Source organism: Chiloscyllium punctatum, chromosome 3 (assembly GCF_047496795.1).
Source record: "Chiloscyllium punctatum isolate Juve2018m chromosome 3, sChiPun1.3, whole genome shotgun sequence".
NCBI lineage: Eukaryota > Metazoa > Chordata > Chondrichthyes > Orectolobiformes > Hemiscylliidae > Chiloscyllium > Chiloscyllium punctatum.
The window spans coordinates 52,251,241-52,270,874 of NC_092741.1; the positions used below are offsets into that span (position 1 = coordinate 52,251,241).

The window sequence follows — 19,634 nt, forward strand, 5'->3', positions numbered from 1 at the left end:
AGAGGAGATTCCCATAAAATGTCTCAGTGATGAAGAGGGACTGATTAGTTTGTGTTTGTCTTCATTGGAGTGGAGGAGGTGAGTGACAGGATCTGATTAAAAGGTATCCAAAATTATGACAGGCACAGTCAGAGTAGATCATGAAAATATTTTCCCAATGGTAGATGTGTTGAAGACCAGAGGGCATATGTTTAAGGTAAGGATTAAGTGCATGAGACTGTGGGGCTGGTAATTAGGATTAGTGAAGTTTGGTGCTTGTTAGTTGGCATAGACATGGTGGGACAAAGGGCTGTTTCTTTGATGTATGACTCTATGACATGTACTTGCCTGTTTTACTCTCAATTGTGAAAGCAAATCAGTAATATTCTGATCTTTAACTTGTTCAGTCAACTGCACATCATGGACTGATACTTGCTTCATATTATCCTTCTCTGAATGCTCCCTAATGAGGAAAAAGGCAAAACAATTACATTTTGATTTTCAAAATGCAAACTTGAAATTAAATAAATAACGTACTCCTTTGTATTAAAACAATTTTTAAAAATGTAGCCATTTTTAACTAAAAAAACTGTCAATTTGTGCACACATACTGTGACTTTCCAGAATCCAATATATTCCACATAATGCAAAAACAGGATGAAGTGTTTTGATACATAATATAAACAGAAAAATAAAAACTTACATTTATTTCACACCTTTCAAGGTTATAGTTCATTCAAGCTAAGTCCTCTAGAAATGTAGTCATTGTTGTACTGCAAGAAGTATTGAAACTAATTTGCTTACAGCAAGTTCCAAACACCAAGTGATAATGACCATAAGAGTTGAAATTATAATGTTAATTCAGAGCTAAATATTAATTAAAATAGTAGGGGGATAGCGCCCTGCTCTTCCTTAAAATACTGCCAGAGGATCTTTATGGCTATCTTCAAGGTTAGATCATTTTACTGTCTCATCTGAAAGTACAGCACTCACTCAGTGCTGCACTGAAGTATCAGCTTTGATGTTTGGGCAGATTCTGAAATAAGACTTGAAACCACAACGTTCTGATTGAGAAAGGAAAAACTGCAATCAACTGAACCATGGATGATATCTGCAAAGCAAAAGCAAAGTAATTCTTTCACACCATAAGCCTGGTGTTTCACAGAGGGTGGTGAGCCTATGGAGTTTTCTACAACAAAAGGCAGTGGATATCAAGTTAATGATTATATTCAAGAAATAAATGCATAGATGTTAAATGGCATAGAGAATGAGTGCAATTATGGCATTGAGGTAGATGATCCGTCATGATCCTGCTGAATAGTGGAACAGGCTTGATGGCTGAATGACTGACTCCACCTCCTATTTCAAAGTTTGTTTGTCCCAGGTGATAGCACAAAACAGGTAATTGTATATAATGCTTGGAACTGAATATCACATGTTGCCTGTAACGGGCTGATATTGGCTGCATTGCATCAATATCTGAGTGAATTTCTATCCTTCGGTATTTTCAAAAATTTGAACAAACAGAAGTAACAAAGTACTGTTGAATTCAACATAATCAGGAGACTATAATGCAGTGCAGTGTCTCTTCCAGCTTTCCAAATGAGCAACTCAGTGTTGTTCTCCAGCGGTCTCCCTGTAACCCTGCACTTTGTCCCTTTTCAAATAAATGTCTAATTCCTTTTGAGTTGCTCAATTGAACCTGCCTCCGCCACATACTCAGTGCATTCTAAACCCTAACCACTTAGATAAGAAAGGTTTTCCTCATATACTTTTGAGACTTTTACTAATTACTTTAAATTGGTATTGATCCTTTCACTTTTTTTTTCTTTTTGCTTATCCTGTCCAGTACTCCTGCAATTTTGAAAACTATTGTTAGATGTCTCAGCATTCACTTTTCCTAGGAAAACTGTTTTCACTTCTCCAAACAGTCTTCACAATGGAAAATATTTTTGGGTTTGGAGCCATTCTTGGAAACTTTTTCTGCATTATGTCTTCACATTCTTCCTGGAGAAGAATTGGATGCAATGCTTCAACTGAGGTTGAACGAGTATCTAATACATGTTTAACATAACCGCCTCAATCTTGAGAGTGAAAGATCAACTCCCACCCTGGTGTTTTCAAAATTTAAATTTAGCTTAAAGAGATCTGGGAATAAAAAGCAGTATCAGTAAGAGATCAAGAAGCTGGCATCATCACTTTCTATTGTTATAAAAGCCCAGTTAGTTCCCTAGCTTCTTTAAAAGGAATGAAGGTAAGAAATGTATCTTGTACGTAAGAAAAATGGTTCCAGACCCACATTAATATAGTTGAATCAAAAGTTGTCAAATGCTGTTGTCAGCAGTTGGAAATCAGGGTAACCAGGGCCAAGTAATAAGTATCTGCCTCAACAGATCACATCACAAGATTCAACAAACAAATTCTAATAATTTAAGCACAAAGCAATGTCACTTTTCAGCATGTGGATATTGGCATTTTGTCATCTTTTAACTTTTTAAAAACAACAGATTTGCTTTTGTGTCAGTATCCATTTCCAAAGGCTTGTATAAAACACCACACTGTAAAAATAAACATTTTAAAAATCTTTTTGTTCTTAAGAAAACTGCATTTAATTTGTGAATGCGGTCTTACCATTTTAACAAAATACTCATTATAGGAAGTGAAAGGGCACAGAATAATTAGCTATGTAAATATCAAATAATAGAAAGATATGAAGCAGATAATGTCATCTCCAAAAAATGCATGGGGAGGGCAACTTGCAATGGCTTTCAATAGCAATTATCTACTTTTCAAATGATTTAACTGCAACGATAAATACAGGGAATTGTGCTGTTAGTAATCAGAAGAATTTCAGTTTATTGCTTTATTTAAAGTCATTCTCTAATTGGGAGCATCAATGCAAACATGAACTTTTCGAAAAAGCATATTTAAAAGCTTTACTTGAGTCGACGTATTTCTGCCATCAAGTGTTGAGTTTCTGTGAACATTTTCTCTTCATTTCTCTTTTTAAGAACCTGAAGCTCTTTCACCTGCGAGTAAAGTCTTTCATTTTCCTGAAATGATAAATGTTCTTAAATCCACTAACAGAATACATTCATGTTACATCAAATAATCTGTAGTTATAAATACCAAGAATACTAGTCCTAGAAAGAAAACACAGCTTTCCTGTTGACATCTCAAACATTAGCTAAAAAAAAGACATGCCCGAACTAGAATAGTATCACCTGCCTGTGTTTCGCCCATACCCCTCCAAACCTTTCCTATTCATGTACTTATCCAAATGTCTTTTAAATGTTGTAACTGTACCTGCATCTACCACTTCCTCTGGCAATTCATTCCACACATGAACCAATCTCAGTGTAAAGAAAAGATGTCCCTCATGTCCATTTTACATTTTTCTCCTCTTAATTTAAAAATATGCCCCCAAGTTTTGAACTCCGGCGCCAGTAGATTTTTGCTATTCACCTTATCTTGGCCCGTAACGATTTTATAAATCTCTCTAAGGTCACCCCCCAACCTCCTATGCTCCAGTGAAAAAAGCCCCAGCCTATCTATATAATTCAAACCCTCCATTCCTGACAACATCCCAGTAAATCTTTTCTGAACCCTCTCTAGTTTAAGAATATCCTTTGATAATATAACAGTGTGATCAGAAGTGCACACAGTACTCCAGAAAAAACTTCATCAATACCCTATACAGCCTCAGCATGATATCCTAACTCCTATACTCATAGGTGTGAGCAATGAAGGCAAGCATGCGAAACACCTTCTTAACCACCCTGTCTACCTGTGATGCAAATTTCAAAGAATTATGGACTTAAACCCTTAGGTCTTTCTGTTCTACAATACTACTCAGGGTCCTGCCCCTCTTTGTGACTTCAAAACCTCCTCTAGTCAGTTCTGTTCAGCAGTGTCGGCTGGGATCTTATGAAGCAAATTGACAGAATTAAAGACATTTGTGACCATCACACTGACTAATAAAGACAGGAAAAAGAATATTTTTCAACCTGCATCCTCTTCAGCCCCATGAAATTTAACATTAAAATAGTACTGAAGAATCAGAATATAATATCCCTCACACAAATTTTACAGTGACTATGTCACAAAGCTAGTTCCTTCTTTTCTAACAGCTGTTCCTTAGCTAAAGGACAGTCTGTCCTTGATTTTTTTTCAGAGGGGCAATAAACTGGGCTGGGCTCCGATCAGCCTGGTTTGGTACAGAGGTGAAAAGGATTTTGAGAGGCCTTTTGTTTATATGTAAACAGATGAGACTTCAGGCCAAAGTGGTCATGTTTTAGAAGTAACCTGTATAATGAAAGGGGGGTTGTCAGCTCTTTAGCTGAGCTGAGCAGTTTTAGTTCAGTTTTGAACTGGGAAGTTCAACAGGGAGCTGTGTGGAAACTCTACCTCTTTTCTGCCCTTCAACTTCAACCTGTAAGCATGTGTTCAATTTATACTGGTTCTTAAAGGAAGTTTGCTTATTGGGACTGTTGTGTGTATTCAGAACAGCATAATTAAGTCTAACTGGATAGGCTGAGTTCTTTATTCTGTTCTTTGTATTTCATTGTGTAATTTTGTGAATACGTTTTTTGTCTGTTTTAAAATCTAGTATTCAATCTAGTTATCTTACTGCGGGTAATTTTCACTGCACACTTACCGAAACAAATTGCAAAGTTAGGTCTAGGGCTGCCTGCTTAAGAATGTTTTGAGTGGTCTGGCCTAGTCCATAACAACTATTTTTGAATAGGGCTGCTTTATCTTTATTTTACCAGAGTTCAAGTATTTTAATATTAACAAGGTTTTCTTTTCTGCCATAGAGATGATCAGAAGTTCCATTCAGTTTATTCTGTTCCTTCATTGTAGCGAATGTAAAGATCATATGCTCAACAGTCTGAACATATTAAAAACTCAATAAAACACCTTCAAAAGTGTAGTCATTGTTGTAATGTAGGAAATGCAACAGGTAATGTGTGCACAGTGAAATCCTATGGACAGTAATGAGATAATTAGAAACATAATTGGCAGGAGACAGAGAATAACGATGGAGAGTTGCTTTTCGAACTGGACGCCTGTTCCAAGCAGTGTTCCAGAGGGATGGGCTCTTTTGTTTGTCATTTATGTAAATGATTTGGATGAGAATATAGAGGGCATGTTAGCAAGTTTGCAGATGACAACAAATTTGGTGGCATTGTAGATAGTGAAGAAGATTATCTAAGATTACAAAGGGAACTTGATAAAACGGGTCAATGGGCTGAAAAAATGGCAGATGGAGTTCAATCTGGATAAATGCAAGGTATTACATTTGGGTACAACAAACAAGGGTAAGGCTTATACAGTAGGGCCTTGAGTAGTGTTATAGAACAGAGAGATCTAGCTACATAATTCTAAGTACAGAGAGATTCATCTACATAATCTTTTGAGGTCTAAAAGACGATTAGCACACTTGTCTTCATTGTTCAGTCCTTTAAATTTATGAGTTGGGACGGCATGTTGAGATTGTACAGGGTGTTGATGAAGCCTCTTCTGGATTACTGTGTCCAGTTCTGGTCGCCCAGTTAAAGGAAAGATATTACTCAGCTGGAGAGGATTCAGAGGAGTTGCAGGGTATGAAAGATTTGAGTTATAAAGAAAAACTGGATAGAATGGGAATTTTCTTCACCTGAGAGGCAACCTCATAGAAGTTTATAAAACTTGACAGGTATAGATAAAGTTGATGGTAGTTATCTTATCCCTAAGATGGGGAATTTCAGGACTAAGGAACACATTTTTAAGGTGAGAGGAGAGAGACTTAAGAGACAAATGTTTTACACAGAGGGTGGTTTGTGTGTGGAATGAACTTCCTCAGGAAATGGTGGATGCAGGTATGGTTACAATGCTTAAAAGATATTTGGATAGATACATGAATAAGAAAGGTTTGGAGGGATATAAACCAGGAGCAGGCAGGTGGGACTAGCATAATTTGGGATTATGTTTGGCAAGGACTGGTTGGGCTGAAGGGTCTGTTTCTGTGCTGTATGACTCTATGACTATTAGAAACATGAAAAATAGGAGCAGGGTTAGGTCCAAAAACAGAAATTGCTGTTCTGAGGATGGGTCATTTGACCTTAAATGTTAAGTGTGATTTTTCTCCACAGATGCTGCCAGACCGATTTAATTTTCCCAGCAATTTCTATTTTTGCCTCTGATTTACAGCATCCATACTTCTTTTGATTTTTTGCAGGATATGGTCATTCAGCCCATCAAACCTGCACTATCATTAACTTTTTTTATTAATTCAAGAGATGTGGGTGTCAATGGCGGGGTCAATATTGATTGCCCATTCCCAGTTGCCCTTGAGATGATGGTGGTTAGCTACCGCTTGAACTGTCTATTTTTAGGTATACCCACAATGCCATTAGGCAGCAAGTTCCAGAATTTTGTTCCAGCATACTGAAGGAACTGCACTATATTTCTGAGGCAGGATGACGAGTGGCTTGGAGGGGAAGCTATATTTGGTGTTCCCATGTATCTGCTACCCTTGTCCTTCTTGATGGTAGTGTTCATGTGTTTTGTTTAGGTGCTGTTTAAGGAGTCCTGGTGAATTTCTGCACTGCATCTTTGTGATAGTACATACTGCACTGAAGCAATTATGACCATAGTAAATTCTTGATCGCAACGCCATAGTCATACTCTCGCCATAACCCTGGATAACTTTAGTGTTCAGAAATTTATCTATTTCTTTCTTAGGAATATTCACCATATTGGCTTCGATAGCTTCACCACCAACTGAGAAAAGATGTTTCTTCTCATGTCGGTAAAGGGCCATCTTATATTCTGAGACCATGACCCCTTGTTCTACAGATCCTAGCCAGCAAAAAACATCATTCCTACATCGGGTCTGTCCAGCCATGTTAGAACTTCACAAGATTCAATGAGATCACTTCTTATTCTTTTAAATTCCAGTGAATACAGGCCGAGTTGACTCCATCTCTTGTCAAAGAGGAAGAAGAACACCTATACAATGTATTTGCCAAAAACGGATACCCGCGCAATTTCATCAACAGATGCCTCAGGGAAAGACAACGGAACGAGGACATGCCGTAACCCAAAGGACTAACCACACTACCATACATCAGGAGCATTTCCGAACTGACAGCCAGACTACTGCGACCACTAGGACTCATAACAGCACACAAACCAACAGCCACTCTCAGACAACAACTCACCAGAACGAAGGACCCGATACCCAGCATGAGCAAAACCAATGTAGTATACAAAATCCCATGCAAGCAGTGCCACGAAACAACACGACCAGCTATCCTTAGTAGCCACACATGCAGATGACAAGCAACATGAATTCGACTGGGACAACACTACTATTATAGGGCAAGACAAACAGAGAACAGCCAGGGAATTCCTAGAGGCATGGCACTCATCCACAGATTCTATCAACAAACACATTGACCTGGACCCAATATACAGGCCACTGCAGGGGACAGCTGGAACTGACAACCGGAAGCGGCAGAGACAAGCCACTTTAAATGCTGGAGGAAAGATCACAGAAGCGCTTCACAAGAGGCTCCCAAGCACTGAGGATGTCACCTCGACAGGGGACGAAACATTTGCAACACAAATTCCCAGCTCGGCGAACAGAACCACAACAACGAGCACCCGAGCTACAAATCTTCTCCCAAACTTTAAATAACAATGATGTCAGATATCTGCAAAAATCAAAACTCTCACTGACTTTTCATCATGCAATGCTTTCCAAAATACAAGAGTAATTCAAACTATCTCTGATTGCCACTCAGTATGCATTAGATTTTGCTCTATTCATCTGTTTTGTTTCCTGTAGCTTGGCGTTCTAGCTAGGAATATCTAGGCTTAGGGTAAATTTAGACAACTCAAGGAAACAGAGATTTGGTTGTGATGAGTTAGATTTGGAGCATATTGATTTATTCTTGGTAATCATATCTGTTATAAAGAATCCAAAGACCTGTGTGCATCCTGAATTGACCTTTGGAACAGAATGGAGCGCTATGGATGTAATTGGTGTTTATACCTGAATACTGCATTAACAAAGGAAATAAAGTTTTAAAAGCTAAAATGTACACCACTGAAATCTCCAAAAGCTGATGATATAAATGGAAATGGTGATGAAATCTTTTGATATTAATTTGTGCTGTGAAAAATAGCAATCTGTGAAAATAGTAATGTTAAAAGAATAGAAAGTTCCAAGGAGTTTCTATATTTGACTTACAAAATATTAATTACATTCAATACTGCCTGGAAAAGTCTGGAGCTTTTTGCAGTTTTGAATAGGTCACTTTCAACTCTATTAAATTCTAATCAATTCAACGGAACAGTCACAGACTTAGCTTCCATAGCCTTTTGTGGTGGAGAATTCCACAGGTTCACCACCAGCTAAAGATTAATACCATTTGGGCTCCTTGTCAATCAGGTACTTAGGAGAAGAGAAGGGATGCTCCATACTGAAAAAGGCACAGATTTTGAATGCCAGAATGCAGGAAATAGCAAGGGAGCCACGAGGTGCAGCCAAGAGCTGCGGAAGGGCTGACAAGAAAAGATCTGGCAACTGTGTGGACTCAGAAGAAGCTGTGTTCATGATAGAGGAGAGAAAAGGTGAAGAAAAACCACAAGTAGTTTCGATTCATGCAGTAAAGAAACATTAGAGCTCGGAGAAATACGATACAGAAATATAGCTTGGTGAAGCTAGCTGTTGTTGAAAAAAGCAATTGTGTTTTTGAGTGAGTGCAGATTCAAGAATGCAGAAGAGTATAGTTGTAGGAAGGGAGGAAGGACCAGAACTTGAGCTGTCATTGAGGTAATCAGTGGCAGAAGAGTTTTTCAGCAAGTTTTAAAGTTAGATAATTGCAAGAGAAGAAATCGGAATTGTCATGCATTTTAAATTAGACTTGGCCCATAGTGTCCCTAAATCTGGGTGAAATGAGTTATAGAGAAATCTCAGGGGGAAACTGATCTTGACTGTATATATTTCTTGATGTACTCTGTGGAGTATGTGTCTGCTACCCGTATTTACTGAAGTTAATTCTAACTAGATGTTAGATTGTATTACTGTTCAAACTTGGTACAGTGAAATTTGTTTTTTTTAAATCATGGAATTTTGTGGCTTTATTATTGTAGTAAGTACCTAGGATCTCACATTTTGTGTATTTTTAAAACAATTGTAACTTAACTTTCTGTCTGGTATGGGATCATAGCAAAAATATTCAATTGATGAATGACCACAATATTATGAATGCAATTCACCTGAAAGATTAGCAAGAGCAAAGATTGGCTGCCATCTGACACCCAAAAATAACTTGGCAGTGACTGTGTTGTATCTTTTACTGAAATATTACTGGGGAGAAAATTTAAGCTGGGACGAAGGTCTCATGCAGTTTGATTTTGAATAAAGAAATTAGACAAGATAAAAGCTAAAGTATGAAGTCAAGCTTGACAGTCAAATGCAGTAGATAAGAAAACTCCATGCACAAAACATAGGAAAATATTGAAAAAATAAAGCTGACTGATTTTACTACTTAACAACCAAAATAAAACACTGATACACTCCTTGGAAAGTGGAGAATCCAACGTCTTTGTTCCAATACCTGGTGGTATCCTTGAATTAGAGTTTCTTGTTCCTGAACTTCCTTTTCAATTAATTTTAGCTTTTCTTCAGTCACAGGATCCAATGGTCCTCCAAATATTAATTTCTTCCTGTTTGCTTCCAAGCTGTGCAACTTTAAGAAAAAAAATGCATTACTAAATTATTTTAAAAGAGAAACTCTTCTGCAGGTATGATAACAGATGGTGATAGACCTGGATATAGAATTTCATTTAAGTAAGTATGTAAATCATGATTTTATATATAGCTTGGGAACCATTGTGAAGGATAATGATTTTGTATTACTTTGAGAGTAATGTTGTTATATCACTTCAGCTGAGGAGTCTGGAAATACGCAAACAATATTTTGAAGTATTACAAAGATTATTGTGGCTATAGAGTCAGAGCACAGAAACACACCCATCAGTCTAACTCGTCCACACTGACTAGACATCTCAACTAGACCTAGTCTCATTTCCCAGCATTTGGCCCATATCACTCTAAACCCTTCCTATTCTTATACCTATCCAGATGCCTTTTAAATGGTGTAACCGTACATTTCCACCACTTCCTTTGGCAGTTTGTTTCATACACCACCACCCTCAAATGTGAAAAGGTACATCTCTAGTCCTTTTCAAATCTTTCCTGTCTCACCTCAACCTATGCCCTCTAGTTTTGTACTTCCCCACCCTAGGGAAAAGATCTTGGCTTTTCACCTTATCCATGACTCTCATGAGTTTATTAATGTCTATAAAGTCACCTTTCGGGCTCTGATGCTCCATGGAATAAAGCCCCAGCCTATTCAGCCTCTCCCTAGAACTCAAACCCTCCAGTTCTGACAACAACCAAGAAGCACAAATATGCCACATTACAACCCAACTGACAATTCTAAATTGGTTGTCAATCTAATTATTATGCACCAGTGCTTCCATAACCCAATGTCCAACATTAGATGTGATTCGGTGATTGGGCAACAGTTGCTAAATAATCCTGAGTGAGTGAAGATTGGAACTGCCAATCTTGCAAAGTGCAAGTCAATACTATGTGTTTTTTTTAAGATTTCCAGCATTTTAACATTTTCATTGCCCTGATTGAAAGGAATTGACATGATAAATAAATTGAACTCTATCATGAATAACATGATAGAATAACATGTTAGGCCACAGTTGGAGTACTGTGTGCAGTTCTGGTCGCCTCACTTTAGGAAAGATGTGGAAGCTTTGGAGAGGGTGCAGAGAAGATTTACCAGGATGTTGCCTGGAATGGAGAGTAGGTCGTACGAGGATAGGTTGAGAGTTCTTGGCCTTTGCTCGCTGGAACGGCGAAGGATGAGGGGTGACTTGATAGAGGTTTATAAGATGATCAGAGGAATAGATAGAGTAGACAGTCAGAAACTTTTTCCCCGGGTACAACAGAGTGTTACAAGGGGACATAAATTTAAGGTGAAGGGTGGAAGGTATAGGGGAGATGTCAGGGGTGGGTTCTTTACCCAGAGAGTGGTGGGGGCATAGAATGCGCTGCCCGTGGGAGTGGTAGAGTCAGAATCATTGGCGACCTTTAAGCGGCATTTGGATAGGTACATAGATGGGTGCTTAATCTAGGTTAGAAGTTCGGCACAACATCATGGGCCGAAGGGCCTGTTCTGTGCTGTATTGTTCTATGTTCTATGTTCTAACATGAAGTTCAAAATGAGCACCAGGTTAGATCACAGCCAGTAATAATGTAGCTGTGGTTTAATTTCTATTCCGGCATTACTCAGATGTAATTTTGCAACTAATTGAAGTTGGAACTGTAGAAAATACCAGCGTTTCATGAATAATCTAAATTCTTCTGTCTGTGAATGTGCAAACTGCCCGATTATGCAGAAAAAAACCCATCTCATCAACAGGAAATACATTGGCATAATTACTAATCCATTATTTAGAAATCTGGATATTTAAAAGGATATCTGAATGGTTAGCTTGTAGCCATGCTTTGCTTTTCTGAATTCCTAAATGACATTTTGTTGTAGTAGTTTTTTAGTATTCTAATGACAGAGATGTCAGGACAGTCTTTCTTTTCAGAGTCCTATGTATAATGACATTAATTTAAAGTAAGATATATGCTTTTATAATTTTAGACATAATTAATGCACAGTGCCATGTTCTTTGCAGACCAAAAGAACATGTTCATACACTGCACCTATTTCAACACAACAAAATAGGTGACAGCCATTCTCTGGCTCATTTCTCAGTGTAATGCCTTGGTCAATCAGAGGCAACTTGCCTGGTTTAAAATTTAAACAAATCTTAACAGTAAAATGTAATTTATTGTTAACTGGTTGATTCTTCATGCAGCCTCTACTAATCAGAATCTACTTGCCAATCATTCAGGGGAGATACTAAATGAGTATATTGCATCAGTATTTACTGTGGAAAAGGATATGGAAGATAATAGATTGTAGGGAAATAGATGGTGACATCTTGCAAAATGTCCAGATTACAGAGGAGGAAGTGCTGGATGTCTTGAAACGGTTAAAGGTGGATTAATCCCCAGGACCTGATCAGGTGCACCCTAGAACTCTTTGGGAAGCTAGAGAAGTGATTGCTGGGCCACTTGCTGAAATATTTGTATCATCGATAATCACAGGTGAGGTGCCGGAAGACTGGAGGATGGCAAACGGGGTGCCACTGTTTAAGAAGGGTGGTAAAGACAAGCCAAGGAACTATAGACTGGTGAGCCTGACCTCAGTGGTGGGCAAGTTGTTAGAGGGATTCCTGAGGGACAGAATGTACATGTATTTGGAAAGGCAAGGACTCATTAGGGATAGTCAACATGGCTTTGTGTGTGGGAAATCATGGCTCACAAACTTGATTGAGTTTTTTGAAGAAGTAACAAAGAGGATTGATGAGGGCAGAATGGTAGATATGATCTATCTGGACTTCAATAAGGTGTTCGACAAGGGTCCCCATGGCAGACTGATGAGCAAGGTTAGATCTTATGGAATACAGGGAGAACTAGCCATTTGGATACAGAAATGGCTCAAAGGTAGAAGACAGAGGGTGGTGGTGGAGGGTTGTTTTTCAAACTGGATGCCTGTGACCAGTGGAGTGCCACAAGGATCAGCGCTGGGTCCTCTACTTTTTGTCATTTGCATAAATGATTTGGATGCAAGCATAAGAGGTACAGTTAGTAAGTTTGCAGATGACACCAAAATTGGAGGTGTAGTGGACAGCAAAGAGGGTTACCTCAGATTACAACAGGGTCTTGACCAGATGGGCCAATGGCTGAGAAGTGGCAGATGGAGTTTAATTCAGATAAATGCTAGGTGCTGCATTTTGGGAAAGCAAATATTAGCAGGACCTATACACTTAGTGGTAAGGTTCTAAGGAGGGTTGCTGAACAAAAAGACCTTGGAGTGCAGATTCATAACTCCTTGAAAGCGGAGTCACAATTAGATAGGATAGTGAAGAAGGTGTTTGGTATGCTTTCCTTTATTGGTCAGAATATTGAGTACAGGAGTTGGGAGATTATGTTGCGGCTGTACAAGACATTGGTTAAGCCACTGTTGGAATATTGCGTGCAATTTGGTCTCAAAGAGTTACAAGGATGTTGCCAGGGTTGGAGGATCTGAGCTACAGGGACAGGCTGAACAGACTGGGGCTGTTTTCCCTGCAGCGTCGGAGGCTGAGGGGTGACCTTATGGAGGTTTACAAAATTATCAGAGGCATGGATAGGGTAAATAGGCAAAGTCTTTTCCCTGGGGTTGGAGAGTCCAGAACTAGAGGGCATAGGTTTAGCGTGAGAGGGGAAAGATATAAAAGAGACCTAAGGGGCAACTTTTTCACACAAAGGGTGGTATGGGTATGGAATGAGCTGCCAGAGGAAGTGGTGGAGACTGGTACAATTGCAACATTTAAGTGGCATTTGGATGGGTATATGAATGGGAAGGGTTTGGAGGGATATGAGCCGGGTGCTGACAGGTGTTACTAGATTGGGTTGGGATATCTGGTTGGCAGGGACGGGTTGGACCGAAGGGTCTGTTTCCATGCTGTATATCTCTATGACTCCACTTATGCAATAAAAATTTTGTTTGCACCTTAATTTGCTAAACTTATGAATCGTCTGAAAAGGTACAAGACAAAAAGCTTTAACAAAATGTATCTTAATTTCAGCAACACAAAACTAAGTCTCTTAAAAGTAAAGCTTTCTTTTCATTACAATCTCAACAATTTCTTTTTTTTCACTAAAAGCATGCAAATGCACAGATGTAATTCAAGGTAATCATGTTGTTATTACTTAATGATTAACAAACTAAATCACACAAGCAATATCAGTTAATCAGTTCTTGGAAGTTGTTAGTTCGAGAATTTTTTCCAACATAATGGCAGCACTTATTCCTAGCGCTAAGAATCTCCATGGCTTTGTTTCAATCTTTTCAATAGTTTGATTCAACCATCCATTTGAAGGGCTCTGCCTGTCACAATACAGCATTCCCACAGCCTAACTTAGGTCACATACTGGGACTTCAATTCAATCCAAGAACTGGGATCACCATTAACTGAACCAAGCTAACAGAGAGAAATGGGAGAGGTGGGAAGCTAATTAAAGAAAAAGGAAGCAAAAATTGTGATTTATTTTTGAAACTGAGAGGTTTAGGGATTAGGCAGCGTGTAAAACACCAGTTCCACAGCTGAGATAACTCACTGAATGGTCTGCCAATCAGCTCAATAACAGTGAGGGTGAGTACCTCATTCTACAAGTGATGACATTGGTCAACAATTTCTGTTGGCTCAGCTTGCCAATCAGCTTCTGGCTCCTAAAATCCACTCTGGATGCCTACTCCTTGGGTGATCTAGCAGTAAGAACTACACATTTTATTTCTTCTTGCAAGTTGGGGGTCATCCTATTTCTCCCTTCTGTGCCTTTGATTTTCCCGAAATTGGGGCAATTGTGTCATGTCCAATTTGGCAAGCAGACTGCCTTAGTGTCCCAGTTGGGAAATTAGCCAGCCATCTTTCCCAATGGGGAGGCAGGTGATCGGGAAAGCAATGAGTTAAAGCTATTAAGTGACCACTTAACTTCTGGCAAGTCACCCATGACACTTCTCAATTGGTATTTCATTACTGAGATGGTTAAAAAAAAAGAGGGTGTTTTTCTCTCTAGAGCAATTGGCTCAATTATTTCCCCTCCTCACCATCGCCAAAGAAAGGAAATTTCCACTCGTAGGCCACAAAAATAAAGCAGTAATTGACCACTGCATCTGAGAAACAAATTACAGATTGCTTGTAACTAACTACATGCAAATGGTTAAAGTATTCATGAGATGAATTAAAATGAATATTTAGCAGCAGAAAATTGATGTACAAGTTGCTGAAACATGTATTCACCCTAGGAGATGAGAACACTTTCTAATTGAAGTGCATGAATTATTCACAAAGTACAGAAAAGCAGTGGGAGTAGTTTTAGCTGGCAATGAAATGTTGAAAATTAAGGAAAGTATATTGTTATTTGAGGAAAAGAAGCAAGTTAAATAATGGGAGTTCATGAATAGATTTGTAGCGAACAAATTAACAACTTGGCCTGCTCTGAGTAAGGCATGAATGTTAACATTTGGGTTACAGCACTTTCAAATCAATTCAACATAAACTAGGAAGACATAGATATTTAATGGGAGTGATGCACTAGAATCAAATGAATGTGATACAATTTCATTGTTCTAGTTTTAAATTCAATAGGGTTGATTTTATGAAACTAAGTTGGCATTAGGAAGTTGCCAAAGGAAGGAGTGGGACACACTGAAAGCTTGCGGTTTCAAATAAACTTGTTGGACTATAACCCGGTGTCTTGTGATTTTTGACTTCATCCAACATTAGCAGTCATTGGAAATAGAAAGGGGCACTCCCAAGATTCCCTGTTTACAAGTGAATATATTAACCCATTATAACAACTGCACTATTTGGAAACAGTAGATCTATTTCAATGTACTCAATAGGACATATTAATACACCATAAGCACTATATGCTAGTTCTTCCTTTACACTATACACAATTGTGGAGACCATACTTTTTTTCTCAGTCAGTTCTTCTATAACATGATAGTTATGGTCTTGTGTTACCTCACATTGCAGAAAAATCACCCCTTAGAAATAGCACTTAAAGTGTTGATGATGTAGTCACTTTACAGCCAACACATTTTAAAATTTCCCATTTTAGAAACAGTGTCCCCAATTCAGCAGAACAACCTGTATATGCTTTCACTGACTGAACTCCCATTAGAAGCACTATTTTTAAAATTTGGTCTTCAGATGCCAAAGGTTCTAGAAGATATGATTTCTGCAAGTGTAAATACAGTAATGCTGAGGTTACGCTACTGGACGAACATTCCAGAGTCAATTGCTAACAACTAAAATAACAGGAGTTCAAATTTGAGAAGATTTATAGCTCAGGTTGAGGTTTTAGATGTAGATTTGCTCGTTGAGCTGGAAGGTTCATTTCTAGATGTTTTGTTACCCCACTATGTAACATCTTCAGTGGAATGACATCACCAAGCCAAACATATAAATAGAAAGCAGGAATTTTCAGCATTGCTTCACCTGAGGCCCACTGAAGATGTTACTGATTAGATTAGATTATATTACAGTGTGGGAACAGGCCTTCGGCCCAACAAGTCCACACCGACCCGCCGAAGCGCAACCCACCCATACCCCTACATTTACCCCTTACCTAACACTATGGGCAATTTAGCATGGCCAATTCACCTGACCTGCACATCTTTGTGACTGTCGGAGGAAACCGGAGCACCCGGAGGAAACCCACGCAGACACGGGGAGAACGTGCAAACTCCACACAGTCAGTCGCCTGAGGCGGGAATTGAACCCGGGTCTCTGGTGCTGTGAGGCAGCAGTGCTAACCACTGTGCCACCATGCCGCCCACACAGTAGAGTAACAAAATGTCTGGAAATGAACCTTCCAGCTCAGCGAGCAAACCTACATCCAAAATGAGTTCAAATGCTACCAAGATAGTTTGAGAATTTAAAATTCTGGAAATAATCAGCTAGTGACCACAAAGCTGTGGGAATATCATAACAACATAAGTTTTTTTTGGAATGTCATTTAAGAATTGCACCTTGATGTTCTCACATGGTCTGACCTACGATTTCAGTCCCACACATTAATATGGTTAATTCTGAACTGCCCCTACTGAAGTATTTTGCACACTTGTAAAATGACAGCCCATCATCACATTCCCAGAAAAGAAAACTAGCAATTCATGATAAGCTGGTGAAGTTCACATTTCTCAAGCAAACGTATAATAGAGTATTCAGACAGCAACTAGAAACAGAAGCACAACTAAATTAAGTTTATTGGTTAATCTAGATTATAGGACTACAATAGGAAGAGAAAGGAGTTGGCTAAAGTAGACTGGAAACAAATACTTTATGGTTGGAGAGTTGAAGAGCAGTGTAGGACTTACAAAGCAATTTTTCAAAGTGCTCAGCAAAAGTTTATTCCAGTGAAAAGGAAGGACTGTAAGAAAAGGGGTAATCAGCCATGGGTGTCTAAGGAAATAAAGAAGGCTATCAAATTGAAAGAGAAGGCACACAAAGTGGCCAAGGTTAGTGGGAAACTAGAAGATTGGGAAAGCTTTAAAGGTCAACAGACAGCCATAAAAAGAGCTATAAAGAAAAGTAAGATCGAACATGAGAAAAAACTAGCATAGAATATAAAGACAGATAGCAAAATTTTCAATTAATATATAAAACAGAGTGACTAAAGTAAACATTTGTCCTTTCGAGGACGAGAAGGGTATTTAGTCACGGGATATGATGAAATGGCCGAAGCACTGAAGAGGTACTTTGTGTTGGTCTTCACAGTGGAGGACATGGATAACATGCCAGTAATTGACAGAGAGACAAAGATAGGTGAGGAACTTGAAACAACCAATTATCATCACAGAATTAAAAATTTCACAACACCAGGTTATAGTTTAACAGGTTTATTTGGAAACTCAGGTGGTTGCAGGAGCAGTGCTCAGAAAGCTAGTGCTTCCAAATAAACCTGTTGGACTATAACCTGCTGTTGTGTGATTTTTTAAACTTTGTTCATCCCACTGGCATCTCCAAATCATCAATTATCACAGAAGAGTCAGTGTTGGGCAAGATAATCGAGCTAAGGATAGACAAATCTTCTGGCCCTGACGGAATGTATCACAGAGTACTAAGAGAGATGGTGGGAGAAATAGCAAGCACACTTGTGGTAAGTTTCCAAAATTCACTGGACTCTAGAGCAGTTTCAGCAGATTGGAAAAGAGCAAACGTGACACCACTATTTAAAATGGGAGGTAGACAAAAGGTGGCAAATTAAAGACCTATTGGGGAAGATGCTCGAATCTATTATCAAGGAAGAAATAGCAAGGCATCTAGATAGAAATTGTCCTATTGGGCAGACCAGCATAGGTTCAATAAGGGCAGGTCATGCTTAACTGATCTTTTGGAATTCTGTGAAGACATTATGAGCACAGTGGACAACGGGCACCCAGTAGATGTGGTGGACCTAGATTTCGGAAAGGCCTTCGACACGGTGCTGCTCAAGAGACTGCTATGTAAGAAAAGATGCATGGCATTACAGGGTAAAGTATTAGAGTCATAGAGATGTACAGCATGGAAACAGACCCTTCGATCCAATCTGGCCATGCCGATCAGATATCCCAACCCAATCTAGTCCTACCTGCCAGCACCCGGCCCATATCCCTTCAAACCCTTCCTATTCATATACCCATCCAAATGCCTCTTAAATGTTGCAATTTTATCAGCCTCCACCACATCCTCTGGCAGCTCATTCCATACACATACCACCCTCTGCGTGAAAAGGTTGCCCCTTAGGTCTCTCTTATATCTTTTCCCTCTCACCCTAAACCTATGCCCTCTAGTTCTGGACTCCCCGATCCCAAGGAAAAGACTTTGTATATTTATCCTATCTATGCCCCTCATAATTTTGAAACCTCTATAAGGTTACCCCTCAGCCTCCGATGCTCCAGGGAAAACAGCCCCAGCCTGTTCAGCCTGTCCCTGTAGCTCAGATCCTCCAACATCCTTGTAAATCTTTTCTGAACCCTTTCAAGTTTCACAACATCTTTCCGATAGGAAGGAGACCAGAATTGCACGCAATATTCCAATAGTGGCCTAACCAATGTCCTGTACAGCCGCAACATGACCTCCCAACTCCTGTACTCAATACTCTGACCAATAAAGGAAAGCTACCAAACGCCTTCTTCACTATCCTATCTACCTGCGACTCCACTTTCAAGGAGCTATGAACCTGCACTCCAAGGTCTCTTTGTTCAGCAACACTCTCTAGCACCTTACCATTCAGTGTATAAGTCCTGCTTTCCCAAAATGCAGCACCTCTCATTTATCTGTTAGCATGAATAGAGGATTGGTTGACTAACAGGAAGCAAAGAGTGGCAATAAATGTGTGCTATTCTGGTTGGCAATCAGTAACTAGTGGTGTGCCTCAGGGATCAGTGTTGGGACCACAATTATTCACAATTGACATTGATGATTTGGAGTTGGGGACCATGTGATGACACCAAGATGAATGGCAGAGCCAAGTGTGCAGAGGGCTGTGAAACTCTGCAGAGGAACATAGATAATTTAAGTTGCCCCTTAGGTCTCTTGCCCCTAAGGGGCAATGGTCTGGTGGATGGAATGCAATGTTAATTAATGTGAAGCCATTAATGTGAAGGAGTAACAGTAAAAAGGACTATTACTTGAATGGTAAAAATTGCATAATGCTGATATGCAGAGGGACTTTGGTGTCTTTGTGCGTGAATCACAGAAGGTTGGTCTGCAGATAAAACAGGTAATCAGGAAGGCAAATGGAATTTTGTCCTTCATTGCTAAAGGGATTGAGTTCAAAAGCAGGGAGGTTATGTTATAGCTGTACAAGGTGTTGGTGAGGCTTCACCTTGAGTACTGCATGCAGTTCTGTTCTCCTTACGTAAGAAAGGATGTACTGGTACATGAGGGGCTGCAAAGGAGGTTCATTAAGTTGATTCCTGAGTTGT

At 39.2% G+C, this 19,634-nt stretch overlaps 1 protein-coding gene across 7 annotated transcripts in view; it reads right to left on the reverse strand.

Annotated features, from left to right (window-relative positions):
• The window catches only part of cep162 (centrosomal protein 162), a 122,136-nt gene that overhangs the window by 45,997 nt on the left and 56,505 nt on the right, over positions 1-19,634 (reverse strand). For all 7 annotated transcript variants that reach the window (XM_072553333.1, XM_072553314.1, XM_072553295.1 and 4 more), the window contains 3 exons: positions 9,591-9,722; positions 2,920-3,032; positions 328-442 (listed from right to left, as the gene is read on the reverse strand). In XM_072553333.1, the coding sequence (XP_072409434.1) occupies positions 328-442; positions 2,920-3,032; positions 9,591-9,722 (360 nt within the window). The remainder of the gene's footprint in view (positions 1-327; positions 443-2,919; positions 3,033-9,590; positions 9,723-19,634) is intronic.